General features: G+C 41.6%; 1 protein-coding gene across 1 annotated transcript in view; it reads left to right on the forward strand.

Moving 5' to 3' along the window:
- The window catches only part of abcc10 (ATP-binding cassette, sub-family C (CFTR/MRP), member 10), a 43,206-nt gene that overhangs the window by 8,053 nt on the left and 23,029 nt on the right, over positions 1–12,124 (forward strand). The window contains 5 exon segments of the mRNA XM_055158238.1: positions 359–586; positions 1,198–1,354; positions 1,950–2,116; positions 8,745–8,824; positions 9,356–9,527. Of these exon segments, the coding sequence (XP_055014213.1) occupies positions 359–586; positions 1,198–1,354; positions 1,950–2,116; positions 8,745–8,824; positions 9,356–9,527 (804 nt within the window).

Consider the following 12,124-nt stretch of genomic DNA (forward strand, 5'->3'; position numbering starts at 1 on the left):
TCAGACTCTATTATTTAAGTACTTTTAACAACATACAAATTGCTCCTTGGCAAACATATTGTCATCTCCCAATTTAAATGTTTTTAAAAAAAATTTTTTGTGATTCAGTGCTTTTCTGTTAATGAAAAAGGTACTTCAACCCAAAACATGCACAGTAGGTAGAAATCCTCCAGCTAAGGTAGTCTTGATCAAGCCTAGCTCAAGATCTGGGCGCCCACTGCTACTGACGGGTTCTGTCAGAATCACTGAAGGATGGGTCAAATGCAGAGGACAAATTTCCATATATATTTGTTGTATTGCCCCCAAGTAGTATGTTAAGTATAAAATAACTGAATACCCTGCTGTGTTTTATTCCCAGCTAATGACAGAGATCTTGTTTGGGATCCGTGTGATAAAGTTTTATCACTGGGAGCCTCACTTCACAGCACGAGTGTTTGAGAGCAGAGTGAAGGAGCTGTCTCGCCTGAAAGCTCTGAAGTACCTGGACGCTCTGTGTGTGTACACCTGGGCCGCACTGCCTGTGGTTATCTCCATCCTCACCTTCGTCACATACACACTGTTGGGGCATGCCCTCACTGCTGCTAAAGTAAGTATCTATCTAGTATCTCATTAAAAGGCCTGTACCTGATTCAACCATGAGTCTGGAGCATGTTTTAGTCCTTTCTGCCACTATGATATTGCACCAAGAAGCTTCCTCTTGAAAGTGCATGATGACCACGAATCCTGCGTCTGGGATAGTGTAACGATGTACCTGATTTGACAAAAAACTTCTGTATTACCATTATAGAAAATTCTTTCTTCTGATTTAGTGTCTCACTTTTTTCTTGTTTAGCAACACACTGCATGATGTAAAGAGCATTTATTTTGACAGGAGTAAAGGTATAGATCCATGAGAACAAGGAAGAGATGATTTTGCCATCACAACAAATTGAATGATACATTTTAATTTAATTTATATTGGAACATTTTCAATTAATAACATATTTATAAGAATTTGTTTCAGTAACACCTACACTTGGTGTTTTAATGTAATTAATTAATTTATAATAATTAATTTATAATTAATAAGTTATTATAGGTTAATAATCTAAAAATAATGGTTAAATCCAAAACTTACTGAATCAGATATTCAGTATCCAATCAACAGCAGCAGTATTATAATTAAATGTTCCTTCACAAAGTTTTTGTTAATTCCAGGTCTTCACAACTCTGGCTCTGGTGGGGCAGCTCGTAATCCCTCTGAATGCCTTTGCGTGGGTGGTGAACGGGATCCTGGAGGCGAAAGTGTCTTTGAATCGAATCCAGAAATTCTTTAAACTCAAGAACCAGGACTTGCAATCATACTACGCTCTGGGTAATTGCACTACACTGTATAAATCATAAAAGTTTGTACTGTACATTTAAAAATCAATTTCAAAATAGTACACGGCCCAAAATGTATACTACTGAGGCTAATATGACTTTCAAAGGAAAAAGGTGAAAAAAAATATGAAAGTTACTCAAACCCAACTGCCTGGCATATCCAGAATGATCTCTTTTTTTTAAATACAGGGTAATATGTCTGGTCACCACGTACTCTGTTTCATTGTTACATTCAGACATCTGATAATTATTTCAATAGTTCATATCCGATTATTGATATGTCATATAAACAGTACATCTGTGCAGGTTTTTAAAAAAGACAAAACTCCCCAGAAAAGGACGAACTAATGTGACAAGGACAAAATTTAAACAAAAAGTGACACAGCAAAATCTAATTTATCTCAACTCAGATTAAGAGTTTGCTCATTGATTCTGCAGAAATCCACAATGTTTTTATGTCCCTTGTGATATTGCCCATATTTGTTTTGAAATTAACTGACCATGCAAGCCCTTGACTGGCCAATGGAGACATGCAACCAGTGATCATGTCTCACATCAAGTACAAACTAATCCTCTTTTTCCCACAGTTTGTCCTGAAGATGACCAGACCTGCATTCTGTTGAGCCAAGGAACCTTCTCATGGCAGAGTCCAGACCAGAACCAGGATGTAAATCAAGACCAAGGACCTGGGAGACCAGAAAGAGAGGCCAAAGGCAGTCTACTCCTGCAGGGGCTCAACCTCCATGTAACTCAGGTAAGAGGGACTTTACCCAGCGACCCAGTTGACCACACTACAGCATTTAAGGCAACACTGTGTAACTTTCTGGAGGTGAAACGTCATCTGCAGAATTCCAGGCAAAGAGAAAGTTAAAACCATTCTTCTCAGCATTCTTCATGGAGATTGTAGCGACAATTTTAGTCCTAACCTTTTGTCGTTTCTGGGTGCAGGGGATCCAGGCCTAACGCGCTACCCGATTGGCACATTGGATCGTAGAGCAGAAAGGAGTAGGGAGTAGAATGGATAAAAAGATGTTCGATAATATTACAGAGTTGAGTAGTGAAAGCTAGACCACCGGCCGTAAAGAGAGCGCTAAAAACCGAGTGACCTCCTGTCACCCATACACCCAGTGCACTGGCACCTGTGCATTTATATAGAGCTTGACTCCACCCTGCCCCCTTGTGGTCAAGCCGAATATAGGTCACCCTGTGCCCAGACAAACAGTGACCCAAATTAACCCCAGCCTAAATGAAAGAAAAATGGCTCCTACACACCGGCCCCAATTGTGTAACCGCACAATTCACCCAGAGAAGAGCCATTAAGTGCAGGGCCCCATTATGTAAAGTTTTTCTTCTCCACAGGGCTTCTTCGAGAAGAAAGATTTTAGATATGTGCCTCTCCAACTGTCCATTCTTAGTTCTTAGCTGCACGGCTCGCACTAGTCCCTTATTATTTGGATAAGTTCTCTTGACTCTTCCCAAAATCCAGGAGCCACGAGGAGCAGTGTGATCCATGACAACGACGATGTCGCCAACTGTAAAATTTCTCCGAGGCTTGGACCACCTTTGTCTCTCTTGCAGCGGAGGTAAATACTCTCTTGTCCATCTCTTCCAAAACAAGTCTGAGAGATACTGCACCTGTCTCCAACGTTTTTTGATGTAGTTGTCATTTTCCTGAAAGGCACCAGGGGGCAGAACAGGATTCCCTTTGAACAGCAGAATATGATTTGGGGTAATGGCCTCAAAGTCATTCGCATCCTCTGAGACTCTCGTGATGGGCCAGTCATTGAGGATGGCTTCCACTTCACATAAGATAGTATTCAGATTCTCGTCATTTAGGGCTTGCTGTTGTAAAACTGAGAAAAGCACCTTACGGACCATCCTAATGAGTCGCTCCCACACGCCTCCATGGTGGGATGCAGCAGGTGGGTTAAAAACCCAATCAATTTCCTTTGATACTAGGGCCTGGTGGATCTTTGTATGGTCTACAGCTGCCAAAGCTGCCCTCAGTTCACGCTCCGCACCGATAAAATTCGTACCATTGTCTGACCTCATCCGACGCACAGGACCTCGACGACAGATAAAGCGTCTAATGGCATTGATACAGGAGTCAGTTGTAAGAGAATACGCCACTTCAAAATGTACGGCTCGACTGGTCATGCAGGTAAAAATGACCCCATATCTCTTCACCATCACTCTGCCTCTCCTGACCTCAGTAGGCCCAAAATAGTCCACGCCCACAGGTGGTAGATCAGGACAAATTTGTTTCTCCAGCATCGGCCATTTTCTGCTCCGTGGGCTGTCCTCTGTAGCGTCTGCAAACAACACATTCAGAGATAACCTTTCAGCATGCTGAGTTAGCATTAGTGATCCAGTACTTCCGTCTTAGTACTGAAAGCATATGATTTCTTCCTGCATGTCCTAACTGCTGATGTATATGCCGCAAGATGAGATTGGAAATGTGCTGTCCTTTAGAAAGAATAATGGGATGCTTCTGCTCTTCAGGTAGGGCTGAGCGACTGAGCCTACCACCCACTCTCAATAAACCATCGTGTAACACCGGGTCAAGCCTATAGATGTCACTCTTGCTCTTAACAGATGCTCCACTCTGCAACTCACAGATTTCTTCTCTGAATGTTGCATGCTGACTATGATGGATAATAGTAGCCTCTGCTTTGGAGAGATGCTCACTGACAGCATTTGCTTAAGCACAGCGGCTCTGGCCTGCTTCATTTCCTCCTCTATATTGATAGAAGTAGCAGAAGTGACGAGAGAGGATAGCAGTTCTTTCCTTTTTCTGCTTAAGCTCAACAGGATGTCCTTGACCTTTAGAAACCAAGCCACTGAGGTCTTTAGCTTGGTCCAGCTTGAAAAATAATGCACCAGCTTGGAAGTGGGTTCTTCTGTTTTAGTGTCTATGGTGTTCACCAGAGCGTCCCTTTTCACCTCTGGATCTTCAGGTGAAACGGGCTGGGGTGCAAAGAGCTCTGGCCACTCCTGTTCGGGCCTCTTGAGGAATTCTGGGCCATTTATCCACCTATGACAGGCCATAAAGCTGTCTGCTGTTAGACCTCTGGAGGCTTCGTCAGCTGGATTGAACTTTGAACCAATATATCTCCACTGAGCCACATCAGTCACCTCCCTGATTGCGGCCACTCTATTTGCCACGAAGGTGTGAAATCTTTTAGAGTTATTATTAATGTATCTCAGCACTGTTTGACTGTCTGTCCAAAAACATGAACTCGTCAGCTGAAATGATAGCTCCCTTTGTAGCATCCTATCCACCCTAACGGCCAGAACGGCAGCTGTAAGTTCAAGACGGGGAATTGTAGTCTGTTTCAGTGGTGCCACTCTAGCCTTTCCCAGCATGAAGGCCAGGTGCACCTTTCTACTTTCATCCTGTAGCCTCAAATAAGATACTGTCCCATATCCGTGGTCACTGCCATCTGCAAAATGGTGGAGCTGAGCCACTAAGGGGGATTTGAAAGTACAGGGCTTGATGCAACACCTCACTTTGAACTCCCCCACTTTATGAAGATCCTGCAGCCATGCTGTCCAGCACTGAGACATTGATTGTGGAATGGGATCATCCCAAGATAAATTGTGCCTGCACATTTCCTGCAGCAACAGTTTAGGCAACAGAGTGAATGGAGACAGGAAGCCTAAGGGGTCATAGATGGAACTGACCATAGAAAGAATCCCACATCTGGTGTGAGGTTTTGGTTCCACACCAAGCTGAAAGGTGAATGAATCTCTCTCTGCACACCAACTCAGGCCCAAGGCTTTCTCCACAGGCAAACTGTCTTGATCCAGGTGAAGCTCTCTGATTGGCCTTGATCGTTTCTCTTCTGGAATGGATGCCAGCATAAAAAGCGAAGGTAATCCACCTGCTTCTCTGACACCTTCACCTGATGGAACATGGCCTGTATGTCAGTCATCAGAGCAACCTTTTCCTCACGGAATCGGGTCAGCACACCAAAAAGAGAATTTGTGAGATCCGGACCCTGTATAAGTTGGCTATTCAATGAGGTCCCTTTATAGCTTGCTCCACAGTCGAAAACCACTCGCAATGTCCCTTTCCTCGGGTGGTAGACTGCGTGATGAGGCATATACCACACAGTTCCATCTTTTAGTTCCAGTTGGTCATGAGGCACCATCTCTGCATAACCTTTGTCAATAAGATCTGTAATAAATGACACATATTCCTCCTTAAAATCCTTGTTTCTTTCAAATTTCCTTTTGAGGCTCTGGATTCGCTGCTCCACGATACACCGGTTATTAGGCATATGGATATCATCCTTATTAAAAGGTAAATCCACACAATAATGTCCTTGTTGAACACACACTGAATTGTCCATGATCTCCATAAACCTTACTTAGACTTAGACTGTGCAGAAGAAGATGTAACACCCTCAATAGCTGCGATAGATGTTGCAAAACTACTGCCTTTCAAACTGCTCCTTGATTGGATCTTATTCTTGTATGCATTCCTTGGTGCTGAACTGAGGGAGTTATCTGAGATGTCTCCAAACAGAGGATGAGACAGGATCTTAACTTGGCGTTCAAGAAAGTTCACCATATACATAAATGTGGCTCTGAAGCCTTTCCGCTCCTGTATCTCACAAGCAGTGTTTCTCCATTTCTCACGCAGCTTGTAGGGCCACTTCATGATCACTTGCCTCATGTGTGAAGGTACATTCAGCTCCTCCATATAATGTATCTCAGACATTGCATTAGAGCATCCTCTTAGAAACAGTGTGAAATTATCCAGTTCAGTTCTTGAACGTCCTCCGTTTTTATGACTGGCCAGTTAAACACCTTTTCCATATATGCTGTAGCAACCTTGTGCTCATTTCCAAAGTGCTCCATTAAAAGTTCTTTGGCCCTTTGAGCTGTGATGGCATATGCATGCAGCTCCTCACCAGCTCTCTTGGGTGCCCTCTGGTATATTGTTCCAGAAAATACAAACAGTCCTGATAGCTACTAGTCTTCTCCTCCACACAGTGTTCAAATGCCCTCATAAAGGAAGAGCAATACAATGGATTGCCTTAAAAAATTGGAATGTCCCGCTGTGGCAGAGTGGCTGCTAACTGCTCTTGTACTAGTATTGATGTAATTTCATTCTGCCTTTGCATGATGGTGCAGATGGCATTATCTGGGGCGATAGGAGCTTGTGGCATGATAAACTGACGTTGTGCTTGTGAACCAGGCAGTTCTAAAGGTGACATCGGAGGGTGAACTGGAATGTTACTTGACTTTGACATAGCATTTAAGCTATGAATCCTTGAAGTAGCCGACCTTGTTTGTGAAACCTGTTGGAGATCATGTTTGACACTGTGGTGAGGCTGGTTCACATGCGGCAATGGTGTACATGATTTTATCTTATTGAGTATTTTAGGTCACACCACAGGTGCAGAAGTAGGAGTCGCAGAGTTCGGCAAAGCAGCAGTAAATGGTTTAGGTACAAACTCATTTGCAAGAGGGTTGAATTCAATAAGTCTTCGCTCTTTAACTCCCTTGCTCACATATGAATTCATTCCGTTTGTAGCAGATTTTCCTCCAACAGAGCTGCCTCCTAACATATTCAGCTGCGCTGCCGCGGCAGCTATTTCCACATCCATCTCCATTTGTTCCTTTTGCTTTCTTATTTTTTCGGCCTCCAACTCATGTTTCATTTTTAGAGCCGCGGCCTTTGTCATTAAAGCTGCTTGATTGGCCATGGCTAGCCTAAGAGCAGAGGACGTGCTGGACGCAGACCTGTGGCTGTGCTTAGAGCGCTTGGATACGTTGAAGGCGCTGTCTTCAGGATTTACGCAATCAGTAACCGCGTAACTTTTCCCAGCCTCTGCATTGTGTCCATTTTCATTCATAACACCTTGTGTGGCCACGTCCAGTTCTTCGATAAAGTCATCCCCACATTCATTTATATTGACGTCACCGTCTGTGTTTCTTGCCAGCGCTACGTTTTCATTCAACCATTCATTCACTTTACGCACAAACGCGTCATTGGCAGCACTTTTAACTTGGAACCAAGCATCTTGTTTTTGTTGCTCATCATCGGGCAAATCGAAATTTTTAATAATAACTTTTAATAATGTGTTGTGAAGAGAAGACGCATGTTGACATAACTTACTGAAACATTTTAATTGCTGATGAACCTCGTATAGATTCGCATTTGATGACCAGAGCTCCGTTATCTTATCCTTTGCTTTGCTCGCACGCTTAAATAGATAATTTCTTTCCTTTTGAATCCTTTCAGCGGCTAATGCCGTACCTTTTAGTGACAATTTTCTTTGTCTTTTTTCACCTTGTGTGCACACTTGCTCAGTTTCAATGTGATCGTTTTTATCAGAAGTATCATTCATTTTCAATTGTGGACAAACAGTAGCGTGCTGCATTGTGCTTTATCAAACTTTACGCCAGAGGGCTCAGAAAATGACTCATTTGAATGAACAAGAAACCACCACAAATCATTAGCCGCTTGCAGGCTAACGTAAACTCCTGGAACAGGCCTATAGGCGCATCAAACTCTGTCCGTGGAATAACAAATGAAAGGATGACTGCACTCACCAAAGACGTCTCATATAGTCGTGCCTCCAATCTTATATTTCCTCGGACTTACTTGAAATAACAGCAGTGAGAAGATGGGCGAGAGCAACTATTGCTGCAGACAAGTTAGCTAGGCCGAGGCTCAGTGTAGCGTGCGCCAAACTTTTCCAGGAATGTATTCCCAAAGGTGGCTTTCTCTTTTCCAAAAGGTTGCGGTTTTTACTTGTGTAGCGACAATTTTAGTCCTAACCTTTTGTCGTTTCTGGGTGCAGGGGATCCAGGCCTAACGTGCTACCCGATTGGCACATTGGATCGTAGAGCAGAAAGGAGTAGGGAGTAGAATGGATAAAAAGATGTTCGATAATATTACAGAGTTGAGTAGTGAAAGCTAGACCACCGGCCGTAAAGAGAGCGCTAAAAACCGTTTGACCTCCTGTCACCCATACACCCAGTGCACTGGCACCTGTGCATTTATATAGGGCTTGACTCCACCCTGCCCCCTTGTGGTCAAGCCGAATATAGGTCACCCTGTGCCCAGACAAACAGTGACCCAAATTAACCCCAGCCTAAATGAAAGAAAAATGGCTCCTACAGAGATATACACTTAATGCCATACTGAATGTGAATTATTATAGCCAAAAAAAAAAACAATATTTCCATGGAGACAAGCAGGAGTTTTGTGGAGATGCAAGCCCGCTCACAGTGCAAACATCCAAAATGAAAAGTTATGTAGTGGGGCTATAATATAGATTGCCTTTGTGCAATTTACAGAGACAAGCAGCTGTGTACATTTTGCATCATGTATAAAAATTGCATATTATGTTTGTCATTTTCAGGGCTCTCTGGTGGTTGTTGTGGGAAAAGTTGGCTGTGGAAAAAGCTCCTTATTGGCTGCTCTCACTGGAGAACTCAACAGGTAAAAAATATATATATGTTATTATTTTAAATTGAGATGGAGGGCATTTCAGAATTCTGTGATGGAATTTGCCTTCAATGCAGATGTTACTCTAGTTTAACTGTATTATCTCTGTAATTACTGGCACGTTCTTCATAAAAGAAGAGTTTCAGTATCTTCTCTCTCTGTACAAATGAACTGTGGTGACATTACTTTGTCAATATAGTGACATAATTTGTGAAATAACAATGGTCAAATTCAGCATTTGTGCAACAATTTCTATCTTTTCCTTCTTAAAAAAAAAAAAATATATATATATATATATACATATATATATATATATATATATATATATATATATATATATATATATATATATATATATATATATATATATATATATATATATATATATATATATATATATATATACAAATAAATATTTGTAAATCTTATTTTTATATTTCTTTTCTTTTGTGACAAAAAAGAAAAAAGTATCTTACATTCTGCCTGTTAAGTTTTTTTGAATTTCCACTTCTCGTCTCCTCTCAGATTGAGTGGTGTGGTTTTTGTCACCGGTCAGGACCTGGGATTTGGCCTAGCCTCTCAAGAGTCCTGGATCCAGCATGCGTCAGTCCGGGACAATATTCTGTTTGGGAAAGACTACGATCCAGAGTTTTATCAGAAGGTTATCGAGGCTTGTGCTCTCAGCGATGATCTCAGTGTAAGAGGTTTATATATGTACAGATATAGTTTTACCAAACAGGAGGCCTACAGTCCCTGACAAAAGTCTTGTCGCTTATCCATTTTGTAGAAACAAAAGCTCATAACCCGACTTTAAATTAATCGATTGGTTTTACAAATGTCTCATATGAAAGCTAAAACCCTCCCAAATTATGCTCAATATACTAAAATAAATTTGCTTCACTGAAGAAAGATTGATCATTTAATGAACACAGAAAGGTCAGATTTTGGCAAAACAAAAGTTTTGTCGCCTACAGAAAATTGAACAAATAATTTACTTCAAATACAAAAGTATGTTGCATATGTAACCCACCCAAGTTTTACTTGTTGAATTGGAAATGTGTTCCTTTAAATTTCATTTAACTATGCAGTGTCATATGCGCCCAGTAGACGGTGCTGTAGGTTTTGTTGCAAATGCACACCATCTTGTGAAGAAGCTGGACAGCACATGTAAGCTCTATTGTGCAAAAATGTGGTAAAATATTGCTTAGATTGTCAAATAACAACTTGTTTTTGGTTCTTAGAGATACGTCAAATTGTAAAGTGTTCTGGAGAGGAAGTTTTATCCAGGTTTTGTTTGTTCTTGTTCTCCGGTTGTTTTTTTGTTGACCCGAATTGACCTGGGACTTCGCTGTGAGGCTGGAGTCACTGGATCCAGGACCTGTAGACCTGCTGGATGCCTTGACGTCTCTTCTTGGTGGACCTGGCCTTCATTGCAGTACAGTTGAATTAAGCTAAGATCTTGTGCACCAACGAAAGAAAGAAACAAAAAATCATACTACCTGGGTAGATGAGACAAAATAGTTTTTTTTTCAGAGCTCTGAACTTTTTATTTTGAAAGGACAAATTGTTGGACAAAAGGACTGATTTATGTAGGGGTAAGCTGGTAATATTTGGGGAAGAATATTGATTCTGTTCAATAAATTTTACACTTTTCTCGTTTCAACCTACAGTCTAAATTTATTACACCTTCTTTCCTCCTTTAGAACCTAGATTCCTGGGTACACGTATCATTCATATCTTACTAGTTCATTTGGTACAGGTTACACATAACGTCAGTGAATTAAGTAGTGGTGCTGTGAGATCCATATTTAATATCTTGTATGACTTCCATGAGCTTCAAGGACTACATCCATGCGGTTTGACAATGATTCATACAATTTGTTGATGAAGTCATCAGGAATAGCAAACAAAGCGTCTTACATGCCTTCCAGAGTTCATCAAGATTCTTTGGTTTTGCCTTCCATGCTTCCTCTTTCATTCTACCCCAGACATGCTCAATGATGTTCATGTCTGGTGACTGGGCTGGCCAGTCCTGGAGCACCTTGATCTTCTTCACCTTGAGAAACTTTGATGTAGAGATAGAATTATGCGATGGAGCACCATCCTGCTGCAAAATTTGACCCCTTTTATGGTTGGGAATGTAAGAGGTAGCTAATATGTCTTGATATTTTAGGTTATTGATATTGCTTTCCACCCTGCAAATGTCTCGCACACCCCCATACTGGATGGAACCTCAGACCATGATTTTTCCGCCACCAAACTTAACTGTTTTCTGGGTGAATCTTGGATACATGCGGGCTCCAGTAGGTCTCCTACAATATTTGTGGCGGCTGTGATGTAATTCAACCGAGGATTCATCTGAGAAATCCACCTTCTGCCACTTTTCCAGTGTCCATCCTTTTAGCAGGCTGTGGGCCTTGGCAAATGCCACACGGTTTTAAATTGCCTTTTGTTTAGTGCTGGTTTCTGTGCACTGATTCGACCATGGAGGCCATTTCGAGACAGAATTCTACAAACTGTTCTGGTTGACACAGGGACTTGAGGTGACCAGGCCTGGTGGAGCTCTGCTGCAGTGGAAAAGGGGCCTTGGATTTTCGAGTCAACAAACGGTCCTCCCGAGCAGTTGTCTTGCGGGGTCTGCCGGACCTGGGCTTGTCAAAAACATCTCCAGTCATTTCAGATCTTTTTCTTATTCTTTGTACTTGACGCTGAGACACATTGAAGGTGTCAGCCACCTCAGCAGTGGATCTGGTCTTCAGCCTCTTGATAATTAATGCTTTGGTCTCAGGGTGGATCTTAGGCATGTTGTCAGAGGTCAAGTTGCAGTTGATGTGAAGGTCTGGTGTGCTGGGGTTCTTTTTATACACACCCACTAATTGATCGATCAGTAACTGATCACAGATGAGGCTGTAATCTAGGATTGGGTGCATCATATGACAAGGTGACAAGACTTTTGTCTTGCCAAAATCTGACCTTTCTGTGTTCATTAAATGATCAATCTTTCTTCAATGAAGCAAATTTATTTTAGTTTATTGAGTATAATTTGGGAGGGTTTTAGCTTTCATATGAGACATTTCTAAAACCAATCGATTAATTTAAAGTCAGATTATAAGATTTTGTTTCTACAAAATGGATAAGCGACAAGACTTTTGTCAAGGACTGTAGAGGAAGACCAAAGAGGAGATTTGTAGATAATAGTGAAAGGAATGAAGTTAATTGGTGTGAGACAGGACATTGTTAATTTGTGGATTTTAGTTTCTGAAAGTCCTATATCCCAGAGTGAAAGATGTGAAT

The sequence above is a fragment of the Boleophthalmus pectinirostris genome, unplaced genomic scaffold (genome assembly GCF_026225935.1).
Source record: "Boleophthalmus pectinirostris isolate CB_2022bp ecotype Guang Dong unplaced genomic scaffold, ASM2622593v1 HiC_scaffold_22, whole genome shotgun sequence".
NCBI classification, from domain to species: Eukaryota; Metazoa; Chordata; class Actinopteri; order Gobiiformes; family Gobiidae; genus Boleophthalmus; species Boleophthalmus pectinirostris.